General features: G+C 41.4%; 1 protein-coding gene and 1 pseudogene across 3 annotated transcripts; one reads left to right on the plus strand and one right to left on the minus strand.

Moving 5' to 3' along the window:
• Nucleotides 1-733: 733 nt before the first annotated feature.
• LOC311345582 (phospholipase A and acyltransferase 4-like) lies at nucleotides 734-6,491 on the plus strand (annotated as a pseudogene). Its single transcript, XR_014684147.1, has 6 exons — nucleotides 734-2,171; nucleotides 2,271-2,373; nucleotides 2,626-2,888; nucleotides 4,579-4,606; nucleotides 4,844-5,372; nucleotides 6,286-6,491. The product of XR_014684147.1 is annotated as a phospholipase A and acyltransferase 4-like (transcript).
• Nucleotides 6,492-9,196: 2,705 nt separating this feature from the next.
• Nucleotides 9,197-13,283, minus strand: LOC311345512 (toll-like receptor 13). 2 transcript variants are annotated; one of them, XM_084469934.1, is made up of 5 exons: nucleotides 13,243-13,283; nucleotides 12,784-12,898; nucleotides 10,320-10,410; nucleotides 9,826-9,943; nucleotides 9,197-9,629 (listed from the first exon to the last, which is right to left on the minus strand). In XM_084469934.1, exons 2-5 carry the CDS (start codon nucleotides 12,814-12,816, stop codon nucleotides 9,392-9,394), a joined length of 480 nt encoding a protein of 159 aa, XP_084326060.1. In that variant the 5' UTR covers nucleotides 12,817-12,898; nucleotides 13,243-13,283; the 3' UTR covers nucleotides 9,197-9,391. The 2 variants fall into 2 exon arrangements, with proteins under 2 accessions (XP_084326060.1, XP_084326059.1); XM_084469933.1 differs by having other exon boundaries at nucleotides 10,320-12,898.
• Between the last annotated feature and the right edge of the window lie 8,023 nt (nucleotides 13,284-21,306).

Here is a 21,306-nt window from a genome sequence, read left to right on the forward strand (position 1 = left end):
ATACAAGGGGTGACATATCCAGACCAGCGGAGCTAACCAATAGATAAGACTCTTGCCGTATCGGTAAAACAGCAACGCTTCTGGCCCGCCTACATCAGATACACGGATGTGATTGGTTAATATTCTGGGCCAGGGGGAATTGGGGAGTGAGTATATTGCTTGTTCCCAGAGTGACTCCCTGAGCAAATTCAAATTGTGCTCTCTACCCTGGATTTCCAGGGTAGTATCGGCTCCAAATATCGGCTCAAGAAAATCGGTATCTGCGTATCGGCCATCGGCTAATGAAAAAATATTGGTATCGGTATCGGCCCTAAAAAATCCATATTGGTCGATCCCTACTTTTATGTTTCATGTTTCAGGGCACTGACGTGACGCAAAGGGTTGCTGTGGCCAGTAAGGAGCCTCGCTATGAGTAAACGAAGCACACATGCTTTGTTGTATTTTATTAACTTTTAGCCATTCTATTTATAATTTTTTTATTCTGTAGAGTGGACGTCCCTCACCCCTGTTTCCTGACTTGGTAGGCCAGGCAGGACTAGTGTGTGTGTGTGTGTGTGTGTGTGTGTGTCTGTGTTGCAATAATGATTGTAACCATGAATGTAATAACTTTTTATGAATAATTTCTGATGTTTATAATTTACTGCTTTTAGATTATCATTGTTAACTGAATTCTGATTTGTATCTTGTGTATTGTTATGTTTTGTGTCTTTCTATGTGGACCCCAGGAAGACTAGCTCATCCCCCATGGTGACAGCTAATGGGGATCCTTTTAAACAATAAACAATTAACAGAGCTGAGCTGGTGACGTCATCGAGTCCGCTTCTGTTCCAATTGCAGGTGCGTACTCCCGTCCTCGGAAGTCTGTACTTGGAAGTCCGGACTTGCCAAGTTCGCACTTCCAAGTCTGCGAGTCCGAAGTTTGCGTACTTGGTATTGAGAAACGGCCATAGCTCGTAAACTTTTTGCTGTCCATCAAACAGAGACAGCTTTTCATTGGAGCATGAAAATTCCACCTCGGGTCGCAATTTTTTGTGTCCCAGACCAAAAAAAAACAATGCCCCAGGCGTTGTTTTCATGTTTTTTTATCACATGATTGGACAATTCAGCGAATCAAATAGGCTACCTCCCTCAGCAGCATTTGCGCACCACAACTACATGCACATGCAGAGAAGAGATGGATCGCTAACTAGCAGAGAGTTGTAAAAGCACTTTCCACCCATTTCAGTGGAGGAATTGGACTCCCCAAACAATGTTATACTTAAAAGGAGCAAGTAAGTTACATATTCATTTAGTCTTTCGGCCTGTAGCATATAAACAAAATGAAGCAAATGTCCCATATTTCTAACTGCATTTGACATTGAGACTTACAAAAAATGGACGCTAAAGGACAGTGATCATGATTTGCCTCAATATCAGAATAACAACAATGGCTAAGCTCGAAGCTTGTCCAGGCCCTGCAAGTCAGGATGTAGGCTATGAATCTGAATGAATAGTAGTTAATAGGTAATAGGTAATGGCCATCCCCAAAATGCACCAGAATACAGGAAATCAAATCTACCAAATTATATTTTATTTATGTACGTATTCTGTGTGTGTGATAGGGTTAGGGTTAGGGTTAGGGTTAATACTGAGTATTAGACTATTGATCTTATTGATGTGGCACTATAGTAAGTTGGATATAAACTTAGTCTCTGAGAAAAGGAGTACCAAAGGTGATTGGTGTTTTTTATGGCCAGGGCACTTACTTTTATTACAACCCTGAAACGAAACAAAAGCAACGCCTGAGCTCTTAACACATATTTGATTCCTCTTCAGTAACACGCAGATCTGGTACGTTACACTGATCAGCCCAGAGGTAAGATAAAGAAAACTGTTTTAAATAAATATGCCTGCAATTTAAGTTCAGACATAGGCTGCTGTTAGTGATGTTCTTAAGAATAAATAAGACATCAAAGTTCAACTGTTATCTGCTTGATTACAACACGTGGATATGTAGACCTAGTCCTAGCACAGTATGACAAAGATAAAATAACAAAAACGTGATTCGCTATAAGTATTAATGTGAGTGCTCATTATGATAATCTCATTTTAATATTCAACCCTTTGTAATTTCTGTTTTTATGGCTCATTTCTTTTTTTAAAGGAAAATGGGCAATCAGGGGTCAACCGCGGTGAGTCTCTGTCCAAACTGTTCAATGTCACTAGTATTGCTCTGCCTAATACGTTTTCTTACTAAAGGAGACTAAATCACATCTCCTATGTTTAATTAGAATCCACAGCCTGGGGACCTGATAGAAATCTCTCGTGTTGGCTTCAAGCATTGGGCGGTATACGTTGGAGGCGGCTATGTTGTTCACCTGACCGCATCAGACGGTAAGTAGGCCCAACAACGCAAGGCATTTCTTAAAACATGAACCAAATGAAGGTGCATCTTTACATATTTTGCACATTTCCTACTTCAAGAAATCTTCATGTTATATATTTTTGTTGTAGGCCTTCTTAAGATGTGAATATGGGTCTAAAAGTGATTAAAAAAAACCTAAAACATAATCCAGCTCTTTAATATGTCACAAACATACAAGACATGAAACGGATATGCACACATTTTTCTTTTGTCTTTATAAGATCTAGGAGTAAGCGTAATTCTCGGGTCAAGCCAGACCAATAAGAAAGCCATTGTAAAGAAAGAAACACTGAAAGATGCTGTTCAAGATAGCAAGTGGAAAATCAACAATTTACTGGACAACAAGTACCCACCCCGGGAGAACTACGTCATCGTGAAGGACGCCCACAGGCGGGTGGGCACCGAGCTGCAGTACGATCTCCTGGACAACAACTGTGAACACTTCTCTACACGGCTACGCTACGGCAAGGGTGAATCTCAACAGGTGAGCCTTCCTGGTGTGTAATACTGTTGTTGCATGAAAACAACACAATTCATGACAGATACTGTCATGAATTGTATCTACGGATACAGAGATTAATGTGAATCCTGTACACTTCATGGAGGAAAAGTGTAACGCACACCAAATAGCGAGGTGCTGGCTGCCGATTAAAGTCCAGTATATGAAAGAGAGGTAGCCGCACACTCTGATTTACAATTATCAAAGTTATTTTTTAATTAATAGATCATGGTGATAACGTTTCGGCCCAACACTTCATGACACATTAAGCTATAACTCTTAACCTACTAAATAACTGATCTTTATCTGTATCAGATTTGGATAAGGACCAATCCATAGCACTATACAGTGTAACCTCCTTCCCTTTTCATCTGTAATAAGTTGTTCTAGGTTTGGGTTTTCCTGTGTTGTGCTGGTGTGTGATGGTAGTCTCTGGTTAACCACTGAAGTCCCTGCGCTCTCTCTGTGACCGGACCTCCCACCACAGGTGCGCCGGGCAGACAAGATTGTCATGGCACTGGGCGTGGGGGGCATATTGGATTTCCTGAGTGGAGGCCGGATAAGAAGTAGGCCTACCGCAGGAGTTCTGGGATTTTAGATTTATTATTGTTAAAATGAAAAAAATCTAAAACCAGATGCCAAATGATACCATTCTTTTCACTTTATAGAAATAATATAACTTGTTTTCAATCTATTTGAAGGGAGGCTGGCTAATGTTTTCTTACTGCAGACCAATGAAACAACCATAATATGATCATATGTTACTCCTGCACACTAAAGTATTGGCAACAAGTTTCCTATGACAACTATTATCTTACTAATTGTCTACTAGAGTCATTCAAATGTAAGACTTGTTGTGCAATTTGACATCAGTTTGTTATTTCTTACATTTAAAAAAAAAATTAAAAATTAAAACATACATTCTTTATGTGAGAATTGTGTGAGTCATCGTCTTTCGAAATACATGTATCTAGCAGCTATCTTTTATTAATGTATGTATTCTGTGTGTGTGATAGATTATTGGGGAATTCACCTTATTGATGTAGCCTAGCCTATATAGTAAGTTGGAGGGTTAGGGTTAGTCTATTTCTATTTCAACTTAGTCTATTTCTGAGAAAAGTAGTGCCAAAGGTGATTTGTGTTTGTGTAATGGGCAAGTTGTGTTACTGTTGGGAAGAAAGTGAGATTAATTGCTCTGTGACGTTTGGAAACAGTCACACCTGCAAAGCGAGCTGCTCCCACGAACCTGAAACTAAATGAAAAGCAACACCTGAGCATATATCTGATTACTCTTCAGTACCACCAGAGAATGTCTGATAGGGAGAGTAGGGCTCTGGTACCAGGCAGTTCTGGTACTTTCACTGACAAGTCGAGAGGTAAGATAAACAAAACAGTTTAAAATAAATAGGCCAACAATTAAGGTTCAGACATAGGCTGCTGTTAGTGATGTTCCTAAGAAGAAATCAGACATCAAAGTTCAACTGTTATCTGCTTGATTACACGTGGATGTGTAGACCTAGTCCTAGCACAGTAGTGATGACAAAGATAAAATAAGAATAGTCTTAAACAGGATTTGCTATTTGCAGTATTAGTGTGAGTGCTCATTATGATAATCTCATTTTAATATTCAACCCTTTGTGATTTCTCTTTTTATGGTTAATTTATTTTCTGAAAGGAAAATGGGCAATGAGGTGTCAACCGTGGTGAGTCTATGTCCAAATTGTTCAATGTCACTTGTATTGCTCTGCCTTATATTTTTTCTTACTAAAGGAGACTCAATTATATCTAAGTTTATTAACAATCAATGGGAAAAACTGATATCAATCTTTCATTGTGGATACGACCATATTCATCACGACAGGAAACATGTATTGCTTTGATACCAAATACTAAAATCTTTTTCCAAAATCATTTCACCCTGCAAATAAATAAATCTCTAGTCTGGAGTTAAGCCGCAGCCAGGAGACCTAATCGAGATCATCCGTGACCTCTACCCGCACTGGGCTGTGTACATTGGCGATGGATTTGTTGTGCATTGGGCACCGCCTTGTGAGTGACTCCACGGAACACACAGCCTTCACCAGAAGCGGACCCAACACAATCTGTGCATCGCCAGGCTAATCAGCTTGCAATAAGATAATAATACATTTGTATTGGATCCTTCACTACGCGCTTTTCGTGCTCTCTTGACTGTAGCGGAGAATCCAGGGGCTGGAGCCTACAGCATGATGTCCATCGTTTGCAATAATGCTCTGGTGACGCGGGCTGGGTTCTGGGAAGTAGTGGGGACCGACGAGTGGAGGATGAACAACATCCATACTGGACAACCAGTATGAGCCGCGGCCGGCCTACCTGGTGGTGCAGGGGGCCCGTCGCTTGGTGGGCACCAAGCTGCCCTACAGTGTCCTCCAGAGCAACTGTGAGCACTTTTCTACCGAACTCCCCTATGGCAAGGCCCCGTCTCGACAGGTATGATGTAGCATCACGTCTTTGCCCCATGCCTTGCAGAATGGCAATGCTTTTGCATTTGTGTTTCATATAATTTCATTATGTTGTTTTTTCTTAAGGGGTGCGGGGATAAGCAACACAAACCAATATGCATCATTGTAGAGTAAACAAATACAGCCCCACAATCTAACTTTGGAGACAGAACCAATACCTAAACCTAAGACAGTATGAAACACAATCCATGGCAGATACTGTCATTGCCATTGTTTGCATGGTATCCTACATTTCCCTACTGGGATCAATCAATAAGGATTATCCTATCTTTTATAAGTGACATGTCACATCAAACTATTTTATACCAATCATAAAGAGCAATAATAAGTGTAGGCCTATGTCAGGGTTATTCCTGACAGATATTAGATTGACAGCGTATGCTTATTAGTCAAAATCCAATCCAAATAGTCTGTTTCAGATACAGAGATTCATGTGAATCCAGTTCGCTTCATGACACAATAAGCTATAACTCTTAACCTAATAAATAACAGCTATTACGGCCAAATAAAGGCTATTTATCTGTTGGGCGGAGATTTGTTTAGATTTCTTCTATAATAAGTGGTTCTAAGTCTGGGTTTTCCTTTGACGTTGTGCTGGTGTGTGATGGTAGTCTTTGTTAACCACTAAAGTTCCTGTGTTGGTTTGGTGACGAGTGGGTTGGTTTGGTGACGAGTGGGTTGGTTTGGTGACGAGTGGGTTGATTTGGTGACGAGTGAGTTGGTTTGGTGACGAGTGGGTTGGTTTGGTGACGAGTGGGTTGGTTTGGTGAAGAGTGGGTTGGTTTGGTGACGAGTGGGTTGGTTTGATGTCTATGTGCCGCCTCACTCTACCCGGCTTTGCTTATGAATATCTGTCTGCCTCTCTTCCTCCTGGTCTGCAGGGGGAGCTGTCTGGGTTAGCTTTGCGGCTAATGGGCTGCTGATTGGAGGGAGAATAAAAGCAGTTCCTCCACTGAAGCTCGCTCTCTCATCTGCTGCTCTGGCCTTCTGCTACTGAGGGCTGGCTACAGTTTCTTTCCTCTTCTCTCCCCACACCTCTACTTTCTACACTGCATCACATTACTGACCTGCACCACATTCTGGTTTGACCCATACATAAACTGATACCTTTGACTTTTCTTGTTTAGTGTTTATCTAATAAATAATGGTTTAAACGTAACATCGGTGTGGTCTCCCAATGTCATTCCTGCTCTGAGCCAGGTAGTTCTGACACTAGTGTTATGCACTTTACTCTCGTTATGCACTTTACTCTCTAGTTTTATGCACTTTACTCTCTAGTGTTATGCACTTTACTCTCTAGTGTTATGCATTTTACTCTCTAGTTTTATTCACTTTATTTTAAGTCGTGACCCAGTTTGGGAAAGTCTGATCTAGTAGCAATCTAGTATTTTTGTGTGTGTGTGTGTGTGTGTGTGTGTGTGTGTGTGTGTGTGTGTGTGTGTGTGTGTGTGTGTGTGTGTGTGTGTGTGTGTGTGTGTGTGTGTGTGTGTGATAGAGTATTAGGGCATGGAGGCTAGCAGGATCAGATTCATGATAGGTGCTACATATGATGTGCTCCCATCTCCCCAGAACTTAAATCAATGGTTTAGTGAGGATGAGACATGCACACTATGGGCCCTATCTTGCACCCAGCACAATTGACTTTCTACACCGACGCATGTATCGTTGCTAGTTTGCACCCAGCGCAAAGCTGATTTTCCCCCGCAGCAACCAGGCGCCACTACACTTGCGCCTGGAGAGGCGTGTCGGCGAAAAGCAGGGGCGTGTTCTGGTGCAAATTATACTTGGTGCTATTTTACAGATCTAAACATTGCGCCAATGCAATTGCGCAACTGACCGAAAAATTCCTGGTCTAAATGCACTAGCAGATAGCACAGTTGGTGTTGCTATTTTGACGTGCCATGGCAGGTCGGAACTCCAACATACGCTTACACACACATAGGCTATACACAGCACAAACATGCAAACGATTAGCCTTATTTAAATATTATGATGTCAAAGATTGTTCATGAGTGAAACTGCATAGAAATAGCATTTGGATTGTGGAAATATATTTTTTCCATAGGGGCTGCATAAATGAACACAGTAGAGTAGGCTATGCCATGCGTTTAAATAATAATAATAATAATAATAATAATAACAATAATATACTCGAGCAAAGTATATTCCAGCCTCCCAAAATAAAATCTTGTTTTAAAATCTCGTGTAACAGCTGATACAGCGGTAAGCAGGTGCGTCATTTCCACCAGGGACATGTCCCCATCACTATTTATAATTTTAATTTTGTCCCCACCACTTTTAAAAATGTGCAAACCAGGTCCGTCAAGCTTGCATTTCGCTATGGCGACGGCTCGAGAGGAAATCAGAGGAGAGGAAATCTTAAAAAAACTGATGAGGGGTCGGGGCTTGCGGTCAATTGTTAACGTTAGCAATAGATGAAAGAGGAGGATATTATTGGATAACTAGCAGCTAGCAGTTAACTCTGAGTTAATATCAAACATCGTAAACCAAGGTAATTTGTAGGTTTCTCATGTAGGTTTGCACTTACAGCGCATTTTTGCTTGCTGAAAAAGGATCTGATATCGGTTCCAGCTTTTCTCTTAGACATGATGCAGGATGAATCCAGTCAAATAGCCTTGCGACTTGCACCTTTTTTTTGTTTTTAAATTAGGCTATATTTAATGTCATTGCAAGGGGGAGGGGGGAGGGTAAACGTGTGCTGTCTGCACATAGCGTTATAATGGAGAAGTGGCTTAATTCATTTTCAAGACAGACAGCCAAAATTGACATTTTTATTCAGAAAATAGCCGGTCCTTTTGCTTCCTGTAAAAAGCATGTTTGTGACACTGGATAACTATATGGATATGGATATATACATCATCTAGCCTGCATGTGGAGGGCCACATAAGGTAAGAAATGAAGTTTGAAATTCATGTGGTCATGCGTTTGAGACCGTCTAACTCAAACGCAGACGTGAAAAGCAAAGTAGCTGTGTGGGCGGTTCTACGGCGCTGTTGCTATTATGACGGCGAGATAAATGAGCTTTGCGCCCGACGCAAATCTAAAATGGGTTGGTCTGAAACATGTAAGTGTGTTTTGAGCGTAACGTGCAATAAACCAATGAGAGTGCCATCTTCCATCCCCTTTAAGAGCCAGCGCAATTAGCGCATTTGACTTAATAACATGCAAATTAACTGATTGATTGACTGACTGAACGACCGCCCAGAGACTTTGAGCGACCAAGCCCGCCAGCGACCACAGCGACCAAAAGCAGCCAGACGAGCGATCAACACAGCGACCAATGCGACCTACGTCGTTGGTCACTCACGGAGCTCGGCCCTACTGCACCCTTACCCAGTGTGAGTGGCAGGGCGACAACAAACGTATTAACTACTGATCCAATTCAAATGACTGGATGAGGGATCATCAATGAAATAATCCTGGTAGGTGGAGCGCCTATGCCACCATGTATAAGAAAGCATCCTGTTTTTCTTCCTTCTTACTGAACATACCTATTTTTGCCAGAAGGGGGCGTGCTTACACTTCTGGGCCTCCCCATTTTTGTCGATGTAGGTTCAAAACAACGTTGTACTTAACTAGTTAACAAATGATATGCGTAGTAACCAAGGCTTGACCAACCATTCAAATAACTACTTTATTGGTTCAATTTGACAAATTTTAAAACAAGGTTGTGGAATTGTTATGCCTGTTCGATCAGGCCAGACTAAGAGAACAACAAACACACATCTGCATACATATCAAGTGACTGATCCTGTCACTGTTCTGTTTGGCTTCAGCTTACTGCTTCAACCCGATAGCATCAATTTATTAGAGCTTTAATGGAAACTGGTAAGAAAGTTCACACAATATAGGGCAAAAATATATATATAGGTCACCTAAAATCGTACCTTACTTTACTCTACGACAAGAAAAAAGTAAAGTCAAACTCCATGGCAGCAGGTGAGAGCGGACTGTCATTCCAACAGGCTATAGGGCCGGCCCAGACAGGAAGTGTGTGTTGTCATCGTGGCTGTCTCCGCTCTCCAGAGCTCTGTGGACGTTCTGCCAGAAGAGTCCAGGGTGGCGGGCGGCCTGGGGCCAGCTCAGGTAGGTGCTCCTCCTCACCAGCTTCCTCATGCGGTAGTAAGGAGACAGCTGCTTCTCTGGCAGCTCTTCCAGGAAGAGCAGGATCAACACATCTTTCTTCTCATCCAGCAGACGGTAGCTGGAGACGGGACACATCACCACAAGGTCCTTAAACAGCATCCAAGCATCGGACAGAGACGAGAGTCATCACGTGAAGGGAAAGCTATAGCTAGGATTAGAAAGTGAAGAGATAAAGCCCTCATGGACGCTGGACCCAGAGAGAGTGAGAACATCTGAACTGAACCAAAGACAGACGGTACAGTTGCTGGTCTCACCTGGCCATCTGGATCTCCCTGGAGCACCACTCGCTCTCCAGGTAGTGTCTGCTGATCACACAGATGGTCTTCCTACTGCCATAGATGGCCTCTGTAATGTTCTCCATGATGGACCTACCTATGGAGGTCACACGCAGATATGGGCATTATTTCAATGACATGTATTTGAATTAAGTGTTTTAATTACCATAGGCTATTTCGTCCGTTGTATTTGATCAGAGTGAAAGAAAATAGACGTCATTTGTATCCAGATACATTTGGCCATAGTATTTTTTGTATTTGAAATACTTAAATTACTTTATTAGTGTCAAACAATTAAAGGAGGTAATTATATGTTCATACTTCGCTTATATTTCTTAATTCAATTTTGTAGTTTTGACTCTTGAAGTTGGTATTCGTCACATGACCTGATGCATGACTTGCATGTGCGTGTCAAATAACAGAAGGCAGACAGTACGTGTAAAGATCTGGTCAAAGCAGGCAGCCAGCCCTACCTGGCTGGAAGTCTCGGTGGTGCAGGCAGAGTCTCCAGCCTCGCTCGTCCTCCAGCGCAGGAAGCATTTCCCTGTGGACCCAGGCTTCATCCTGGACGTTGTAGGAGATGAAAGCGTCGTAGCAATACGGCTTGTTTCTCTTCCTCTCTCTCATATCATAGAGCAAGGCCATGAGGCGGTAGTAGGCATAGACCAGACGCCAGTGCAGGAAGTGGTAGCCGAAGGCAGTGAGCAGAGTGAGCAGAACCAGGCTGGTGGTGGAAATGTAGCAGAGGAAGCTGGCGTCCATCCAGCAGGAGTGCATGTCAATGTCCAGGAACATAGTTCCCCTTTCGCTAAGGGGGTACGTGCACACGTACTGGGCGACATTAACGATCTGTGTTTGATCGCTGCTCAGCGCCCACAGCAGGAAGCCAGAGTTAGAGCAGTCACAGGTCAGAGGGTTAACAGAAAGATCTAGATACGTTAGGGCCGGGAGGAAATGGAAGATATTGTGATTGATAACCGTTAACTTGTTCTCACAGAGTTTCAAACACCTGAGGCTTGTCAGGTTCGCTTGGGCCAGGAAATCTAAATTCTTGAGGGTATTCCTGGAAAGATCCAGAACCTCTAGCTTTGAGATTGGCTGAAATAGCTCAGGATTTAGGTCTGAAAGGCCACTTTCTCTTATGGCGAGACTCTTCAGGTGAGGTGTGGCTATAAACGTGTTTATATCTACCTCAACAAGATGGAAATTCTCAGCTGTAAGGTTCTCTAGATTCTTCATAACTTTAAGAAAATGTATTGGAACATGAAAAGGCTTTGAACAATGAATACCTTTACATATTATGTCCAGATTGCTCAAAGAAGGTAAATACATCAAGTTTTGGTAATAGTTTAGATCAACCCCTTTGTAGCCTTCTGGGATATTCAGATATACAGTGAGATTTCTTAACAACTGCAGTCCGCTTAAAATATTGTCCATCTGTAGTGGAAAAGACAGACTAGGACTGTTCAATCCTTCAAAACCCTTACTGTGTACATCTTCAATTATATTTAATTTTAAACAACTGAGGGATTCCAAACTTTTAAAATCTCCTGTTCCAAAATGCTTGATGTGGTTATTACTCAAATCCAAGAACTCTAGGTTCTTAAGACCAATCTTAAAAACATTGTCTAATTCCAACAACATGTTACCGCTTAAATCCAAAACCTTTAGATCCTTTTGATTTTGAAAAACACACTCATCTAGTTTAACAATGTAGTTGTTTCTGAGATATAGTTCTTTGAGTCTTGTTAAATTGAAGAAATCTAAACAGCCTACCTCAGCAATGTGGTTGGCTGACAGAAATAGGATTTCAAGAGACGAGAGACTGTTAAGGTCATGAGGCACGCTGAAGAGATTGTTTTCTGTCAAATCCAAGTATCTCAATCGCTTCATTGATTTTATTGAATTACTGGAGAGATTGGAGATTGGATTGGAGAATAGGTCCAACTTGGTTATCTGTGAACAATAGGCCAGCTTCTGGTCAATGTTGACAACAGAGTTATAATGGAGGTCCAGTGACCTCAGAGAGGGGATGCTGCAGGCTGTCTTTAAGAGACCTCTGTTGATCCATCTCTCTGTGTGTAACAGCTGAAGGTGCACCAGTGAGACCAGACTCTCTAGGAGCTTACTCATGTCTTTGAAAAAGATGCAATGAGTTAAAGATTGTAGATGAGTTACATTCCTGAAGAAATGAGGCTCGGGTATGTCCACCTCCATAACAGGATTTGTGCAAGTGCCATCAAAGCTTATCTCCTCAAGATAGGGAAAGACAGGTGTTGTGATGCTGAAGATTGTTAACTTTGATGAAGACAATTTTAAACCCCTGAGACTAGAGGACATGTTCAGGGGCAAATGTTTAGTCTCAAAAGAGCTGAAGGGGTTACTACTAATATTGATATAATCAATGTGTGGTAGTTGTAATATGTACTGAATGTCAGTCATTTCTGTTAGCAGGTTGTTATCTAAATTCACCCAATGTAAGCTGGACATTGACCCAAACGCAGAGGGGGGGATGATTCTGATTCTGTTATAGCTGAGGTCCAGCATTGTGAGCTTCCACAATCCTTCAAAGAAGTTGTTTGAGAGTTTAGTCAGTTGGTTATTACTTATGTCAAGTTCCCTTAGCTCTAGCAAACCAATAAAAGATCTGTCTTCAATATGAGCAATGTCATTAAAGGCTAGGTCTAACACTGTAAGGTTTGACAAATACCTGAAGTCATTCTTGTGAATTGCTTGGATTTGATTCATATAAATGGATAACCGTGTCACACCTCTGGGAATGCCATCTGGTATGACTAAAAGTTTTCTTTGAGAACAGTCAACGTTAATACCAGCCGAGTTAGACCTATTCTCAGAGAAAGGTATGGTGCAGTTTTTTAGAAAGTAAGAAAGTGAAGGATTAAGATAAAGCATGGAAAGAAGAAGTAAGACAGCTACATTTTGTAGAACCCAACATCCAACTAGGGACATGGTCTTCTTCAAAGTGATCACAGCCAGGTCCGTTTGGTAGTAATTGTGGAGTCGAGTGGAATGGTGACAAGTCCAATAGACACTACAAACACATACATGATTAATGAATAAAAAGCTTAATCAATATTGTTAATATTATTATAATTGTAATAATAATCATTATCATTATTATTGCTTTTTATTTGTTACCTATTCATTCATTGCACTTTGCACAAAGTGAATTACAATGAGTTCAGAGACTTTATTCAGGTATCAGCATTTTTCTCTAGGTTGCCTACAGCTGTCGACCTTGGGGATTGAACCCAGAAGGTTTCCCTTGGGGGTTGAACCCCTAGTCCCTACACTCTTCGCCTGGTAAATGATGAATACTTTAATATAATTAATGCAAGTAAAATTACAGAAGTAGATTTTGATTGCAATACTCACAGTTTTCCCACAGAATGTCCTCTTGTGCTAACACTGATCAACTCAACAGGATCTGATGAGTGGTGACTGTAGGCGGGTGTTGGTTTAACTTCAGTGGGGAAGGACGCCTGACTGCATGCTACTGATAGATCATACTGACGTTATTATTTCTTGTTTATCCAGGGGTGGTGCACCTTTTTTGACACATCACAACAATAACAATATGATCTTCATAAATACAAAAGAAAAATAAGTAAGCACATATGTAAGCAACACTGGTAATTAAAAAGTAAATACAAATAATACAAATAAAATGCAAATTAATACTAATATAGTTCTGTGTTTCTAATTGATACAAGGGCACAATTAAATCTTCACTATTGTAAAAAGATCAAACCTTGTCTTCTGCATTAATCATTAGTGCTTGTTGGCCAGAATGTTTAATCGGATGCTCGTCTTGATGTCCAGTCTCTCGTTAATCTGAGGCTCACTTAGCACAGGTGGAAATAGCAAAAATTTGAGCTGTCCTTCGGGATCTAATCCAGTACGTGAGTTGATCTCCTAGTCGCTACACTTTTCATCTCGTAATTATTAACACTTTGTTAATTTAATAAATGCATGTCAAGTTGAATGACTTCAGTCTATTTTTATTACACACAGTTTGAAGTATTTCCTCTTCTGCTAACACTGATTAACTCTACAGGATCTGAACAATGGTGACATTTGCATGAGGTTTCAGAGGCCTGGTTTCACTTCCCCGGGAAGGACTGTAGGCCTATGGTACTGATAAATGTTATTATATCTCTTGTTTATCCATGGGAGGTGAGCACAGGTGCACGTTTGCAGCAATGCCCTGCAACACAACCATAACAATATGATCTCCATAAACACGCAAGAAAAAGAAGTAAGCACATATGTCAGCAACAATTGTTTTCAAAAACCGATTTCAAATAATACTAATACTAAAAATAAAGTTTTTTAAAAAAATCACAAACTACAAAAGACTACATTTCTAAGAACTGACCAGGGTCTATCCATCACCTGAGGCGCTTGGTTAATAACGCCTCCCACTCACAAAGCAACAGATCCCCGCTGATTCACATGAGGGCACTGTGGACAATATCTGGACCGCATCTGGCGATATTTACTTCATCCATGCTTCAAACTTTACCGGGAGAAAAACCCAGGCCCCCAGGAGCAGTGCCCTTCCGCAATCCACCAGTGCTCAGTGGTCAAGCCTGGTATTGCAGTTTTTTTAGCGGGCTGTGGACGGGTCGCAAATCTTTTTTTCGTAGGATGGTAGGGGCACGTACTGCCTTTTTCGCCTCTGATTGGTTAGAAGGGCTCTCCTCCGATTGGCTATGGCACAGGGCAGGCTGTCGGCTACCACCAACAGAAGTAAACAAACTCAATCCAACAATGATAATCCAACAGTGATAAGTGCGTCCAGGTCACACAATTACACAGAGGGAACAAGGTATGGAAAGCAGCGAGAAATGTAATGTGACTATTGTACACTGCAGTGGAGTAACATTGACAACAACCTCTAACAATTAATTCCAAGTTTTCCGAACCAGCAAATAGGCTTATGACAGCAGTACAATTAACAGAACAGTCAACACAGAGTCCATTAAGGCTCCCTGAGGGGAGGAGAGATGTGTTGGTCCTAACTTGCATCCTGCCTGCTTAACATAAACTATTTAATGAAACTATTATGTCCAAATTATTACCAAAGTAAAGGCATGATGGTCATTTTTAGTAGGCTACCACAGATGAATGAAGCCACAGTCAGTCAATGGTAGAAAACACACCACAGTTTACTTCTGTTGGTGGTGGACCAGCCGACAGCCTGCCCTGTGCCATAACCAATCGGAGGAGAGCCCTTCTAACCAATCAGAGGCGAAAAAGGCGGTACATACCCCTACCATCCTACGAAAAAAAGATTTGCGGACGGGTCCCTCGATTCATGGGGCCCAGAAGTAGATATCCCCGTTCACTCCAATACAAGTGGGGAACAGGAATGTGTCTCTGCAATTTTTTTCTGGATATCAATCAAAGGCTCATAATTATCTTTGGACCATGTACTATTAAAATGTAAGTTTTCTCTTTTCAAAACGCCACCTCAAGCATTTTATTAGCCGTTTTATTTGATTTATTTTATATTTTATTTTTTGTGCAGGAGAAGGAGGGGTGGGCAGCAGAAAGGAGTCGTAGTGAAACAAATGTTGTTTCGGCCCGGCCTCCGAGAGGGCCCAGTCCATGGGTTCAGTGCACAGTAACTTCTCGTGTCCAAGGTTTCTGAGGAAATAGGTAAATTACCTTTAATCAGAATGCATGTCCTTCATTGCCATCTGGTTGGCATCTGGTGTATTTGCGAGTGTTTGGCTCTGTGCCATCCAATTATATTTACCCTGAACTTTCAATAGAGGGGTCAAGTGTCAAAATTGTACAATGGGTTCTCAAGATATCTACCTGTTTGTGTCTCATAGTACTACAGGGCTACCAACTTATAATGACCAATTGATAATTATTTCAGGTGGAAATGTAATCTTTTATAATTGTAACGATTAACGATTCAGCACATGAAAAATGTATCGGAGTAAAAGTATTAAACTCATCAAAAATATGTAGTGAAGTAAAAGTGGAAGTAGGAGAAAAAAAGAATACTCCAGTAAAGTACAGATACAGCATTTTAGTACTTAAGTATAGTAGTGAAGTACTTCTACTTCGTTACTATACATCTCTGACTGTTACTGATAATGCTTAGAAATAATACGATAAACAGATGAATACTTGCAAGTAAAAATAATTAGGATCAAAAAGATTAAATACATGTACAAGTTGAGTAAGGATTTTTTAGCATACTAGTGAAATGAAAGCCCATGTGGTCTAAACATCCATTTCCATGTATATTGCATCCGTCCAGAGGATGGAGTGTACGCTGAAGAGCCTGCCTCCCGCCTCTATCTGACCGCCAGCAGCGCCCTGGTGGACGACCTCATGGTCAAGCTGATACTGAGGCTCCACCCCCTGCTACTGAGGCTCCACCCCCTGATACTGAGGCCCCACCCCCTGCTACTGAGGCTCCACCCCCTGCTACTGAGGCTCCACCCCCTGATACTGAGGCTCCACCCCCTGATACTGAGGCTCCACCCCCTGAACGGGGAGGGCTACAGACCGCTGGACCAGCAGACGCTCCTGACCACCGCTCTGCTGCTAGTGCTACTGATACTACCACAGCTACTACTGCTACTGCTACTGCTACTGTTACTACTACAACTGCTATTATTACAACTACGACTACTACTACTACTATTACTACTACTACTACTGCTACTACTACTACTGCTACTACTACTACTGCTATTATTACAACTACGACTACACTGCTATTATTACAACTACGACTACTACTACTACTATTACTACTACTACTACTGCTACTACTACTACTGCTACTACTACTATTATTACAACTACGACTACTACTACTACTATTACTACTACTACTACTGCTACTACTACTACTGCTACTACTACTATTATTACAACTACGACTACTACTACTACTACTGCTACTACTACTACTGCTACTACTACTACTGCTATTATTACAACTACGACTACTACTATTACTACTACTACTTCTACTACTGCTACTGTTACTACTACAACTGCTATTACAACTACGACTACTACTACTAATACTACTACTACTACTACTGTTACTACTACTACTACTACTGCTACTACTACTGCTACTACTACAACCATAGTATGACAATATTACTCATGCCACTGTTAGATTAGATGCTTCAGTGGTCCCTACTGATAATTGTAGATATATCTATGTATCTATTGACCATTACGTACAGTCGTATTACGTGTACAAGTTATCATACCTCCTGCCCCAAACTTGTTTGCTAACTTTCTTCTTCTCTCACTCTTCTTTGTCACCGTCCCTTCTTTCATTTCCATACTTAATCCCTCCACTCCCCTCCATCTCCTCTCTTTCCCGTTCTCTCCCAGATGAGTTGTTTCATCCTGGCCACGCTGAGGAAGATGCCCGGCGTCACCGTGGACACCAGCCTCCCTGCTCCGGGCTGGGACATCAGGAGGCTGCCATGCTGGTGCGTTGCAGCCTGATGAAGTCCTTCGGGACCTCTCTCCAGGTAGGATTGGTTACCGTTGACAACCATGGATCACTCAATAGATTAGACCTTGATAATTCAAGTATCCTCCTAGTGTCCCTGAGCAAGACGCTCAACCTTAACTAACTGCTCCTGACGAGCTGGCTGCCACCTTGCATGGTTGACTCTGCCGTCGGTGTGTATTAACCGTTGTAAGTCGCTTGGGATAAAAGAGTCTAATAAATACCCTAAATGTAAATGAGGAGCCCTTAACAATGTGTTGAATTGTAATCATACGTTGATGTCTTTGACTTGTTTATCCCGATACAATAAACAAAGACTGCAAGTCTAGCACCAAATACATGTGCAGCTTCAGAACACGAGAAAATGATATCTAAGGAATATTGATCTACTGATTTAGTTTTAGACAATCTAAACAGTCCAGTGTCTTCCGGTTCCGGTTGTGATCCAGCGGTCCACAGTTGGACTCATTGTGGCCCAGCTGTTCAGAGGCCGGGATGAAATGTCCTCCCCCTCACACATCCTCCGGTACACAGCCTTCCAGAAGCTGGTTGTCCAGGAAGTCCACCTCCTGCTGCAGAGGGAGGCCACCATTTACCAGGACAACCATGGGTTTCAGCGGACCCTGGAGCGCCTGAAGGACCCCGTGCAGGAGGTATGCTTGAGGTTTAGTTATAAAACCAAACAAGGAATTAAATTTGTTTAAACAGGATAGAAACTGTTAAGTACAACGGCTCCCTCTCTATCACATCCATGCATTGTTAACCTGCAGGGTTTTCCTCATTTAATGAATGCCTGCAAGGCGAACTTTGGCAATTTGCTTGAAAAGTAATAAAGTTCATAAAACATGAATTAATGATGTATATTGTGGTCCTGAACAGGACCCCCAGGACCCCCTGATGACTTCAAGGGAGCAGAGGAGTGTCTTCACGGGGAAGCCACAACGTCGCTCACCTCCCCTGAGGTCAGTCATCTTAGTAACAGCCGCACACAAAGGCCCCAACGCCTTTACAGTAACAAAGGTTTCTGTCATTCCCAAGTATAACCTACAGAGTGCAAAGAGTCCAAAGACATGGGTGTTATATGTTATGTTATATAAGATTTTGTAAATTGCAACCATTCCAATTTATATATTTTTTTTACTGAATGGAAGCAAATGGATGATATTCATCCATCACCATCATAGCCAAAGAGCAAAGCAATATTATTCGGTATATAGTACATAAATACGTCAGATATTTTTGCTGCAGATTGATGGTTAATGGTCCTTGTTTATTATTGCTCAACAGGAGACTGTGGAGGTGAAGAATAAAAAGAGGAGGTGGTCTTGGCTTCGCCGGCTCTTCACCTGCAAAAGCAAATAAGCACGCTACTGCTTTTTTTTTTTTTTTCCTTGTTTTTGTTTTATACCTTTGATTTATTTTGTACATTTTTTGGAATGGATTTTAATAAATGTCTCCCCCATTTTCTCTATAGTATGCATAAGACTCCATATGGCATAATGTTAAAGGGCATTCAGCTGGGAGGACCTGTGGTTCCGTATCAAATGAAGCGGGTGGTGGGACCTCTACAAGTACAACAGTCATTTACGCTGTGCTTTTTGTGTATCGCCATGTCCGTCCATGTGGCATAGAGAAACATATGAGCAGAGAGCATTACAAACGACAAATTATGCCATTTGTCACTTGAGTATTGTTGACAGAAATAGTTTGCTTCATCACCTTTAGTTATGTTTTGAATGATCAGATTAAATATTACAGCACCTTCTTCCTCTGTCAATGTTAAATTAAAGTGGGGCTTCAAGGTAATTGATTTAAACAATTTTGAAGCGACCATTTCGGGAAAACATCCAGGAGATTGCCTGTACCAGTATAAATAATCGCTAAGCCTATTTTCAGCTTCACAATGAAGGGTAACAGTATCTCCAAGTCCTGCTGATTTCACTAAGACCAAAGGAGGACTCTCTTGGGCCTGAATCAACCCTAAAAGAAAAAGAACGAATAAGATCTATGAACTATTGGTCTCGAACATTCATACTTTTTGAGGCTTGAAAGTTTGTGAATACACTGATAAAGAAATTTACCTATTCTGCAATGCAAGTAATATTATTAACACCTATGGCTACATTTGAATTAGTTATATAAAATAGAAAGAAATTGAATTTGAGAAGAAATTTACTTACGTGGTGTACTCAGGATTATCATTGCAAAAAACATTGTCACGTTTTGGAGGTGAACTAGCGCTGTAGTCACTCAAATGAAAGACTTGAACGTAAAAGACACCATTTACATACCATAGACCAACTGTGATTGGCTGCAATTTAGAGACATTGAATGAAGCAAGCCAATGATCCTCCTAGTTTTCAGTGGTTTGTGGTTCATGCTTATCGACCCCAACAAACCAATAAACTGGGCACAGCTCCTACCAGCTCACAGACAGGTCTCGGTGGTAACCTGCCAGCAGCCTGCGTAAGGTGCCTGCTCCTTCCCACCTGCCCGCTGCTCCTGTGGTCACACAAGACCCCCCGGGGTTAAGACGGCTTGTCCCTCCAGCTCACCGTTTGCCCCTCCTGCTAACCGTTTCCCCACCAGCTGGGCTCCTTCAGGACTTTGACACTTCATTCCACACTTAAACTTTTGGAAAAGGATTGGGCGGGGGGGAAACATTGGGTTCACGGTAACCCCTTCTCAGGGAGTTGTTTATTTATTTATAGTCGCCTATTATTTGTTGCAATACCATTTGTGACCTTTTTGCTATGTTGGTCACTGTTAGGCTGAACGTGTTATGGGAAATAATGAAGCCGTATGATCTAACCTGAATGAATATCGAGGGTCCTCGTCCTTCTTGGAAAGATCAACAACTTTTCGGTTCACTTCCATGACAAGCAAGAAATTTCTTGCTTGCGTAGTGAACCTCAGTAGGGGTTGCGAACACAGCCTTTCCTAGCTCCTCCCCCTGCACCCAGGTGCACTATAAAAGGGCCAAGATGGCTGAACTCAACCTCTGCTGGTTGCCTACCAGGGTGGTGAGTAGGGTCCCCGCTTTTTAACAGTTTTGAGTTCCAATTTTCCCTTTTTATTAATCTGTGTTTCTTGTTTTTACGATCCCCTGCTGCTGTTCTGTTTTGGTTCTGTTTTGATATTTTCTTTTGTTTGCTTTGGTTAAGTTTCCTTTTGTGTTATTTCCCATTTTCTATTTCATTGTTTTGACAATTGGGTTGCTGGTTTACATAACCTTTGTTTTGTTGTTTGGTTTGGTTTGGTTTTACTCCAGTTTTCTTTATTTAGTGTTTATCATTATTGTATTAAAATAAACATTTAATATATATATTGTCTCTGCCTCTTTTAGATTTTCGAACTTGTGTCCTTATAATTTCTGTAAGGTAATAGTTTAATTTTCTTTGTTCTTTATTTCCTGGGGTGCAATTCCCCTGGTGGCATTGTCGGTCCCTCTTTAGTTATCTCCCCCCGTTTATATTGAGTTTTATACAGAGTCCCGCCACACTTGTCATGGACGTACATTTCTACACATCACTGACTGAACCTATGCTGCCATATTTGTATGTGAACACTCTTGATTCTCTTTTAGATTTTTTTGGTGAAGTTAATAAACTCAGTACTTTCATGATTCTTACAATCTACAATTGTTAGAATAATTCATAATCTTATTATGCAATGGTTGATTCAATTTAATTCAGAGATTTCAATATCTTAATATTTTAATTCACTTGGGATCATAATTGACTGCAGGGAGCATCAGATGCAACTTCAACTACTTGTCAAGTGTTGCATGCGAGATTTGTCAGTTCTCTTAGCCTTGTGTGGTTTTATATTGGGTCTTTATGTAACAGCCAGTGTCCCATTGACAAGCCATTTCAAAGTGTAGCCCTTTGTGACATCCACCAAGTGGGAGTGTCCGCTCAGATGTGTGACAC

Source organism: Micromesistius poutassou, assembly GCF_964030765.1.
Source record: "Micromesistius poutassou genome assembly, chromosome: 6".
NCBI lineage: Eukaryota > Metazoa > Chordata > Actinopteri > Gadiformes > Gadidae > Micromesistius > Micromesistius poutassou.

Coding starts and splice junctions, on each gene's coding strand:
- LOC311345512 (XM_084469933.1), bottom strand. CDS start 12,816: ATGTCCCTAGTTGGATGTTGGGTTCTACAAAATGTAGCTGTCTTACTT. Junction 9,944..10,319: donor CCACCGAGACTTCCAGCCAG/GTAGGGCTGGCT, acceptor TGACCTCCATAG/GTAGGTCCATCATGGAGAAC. Junction 9,630..9,825: donor AGGGAGATCCAGATGGCCAG/GTGAGACCAGCA, acceptor TCCCGTCTCCAG/CTACCGTCTGCTGGATGAGA.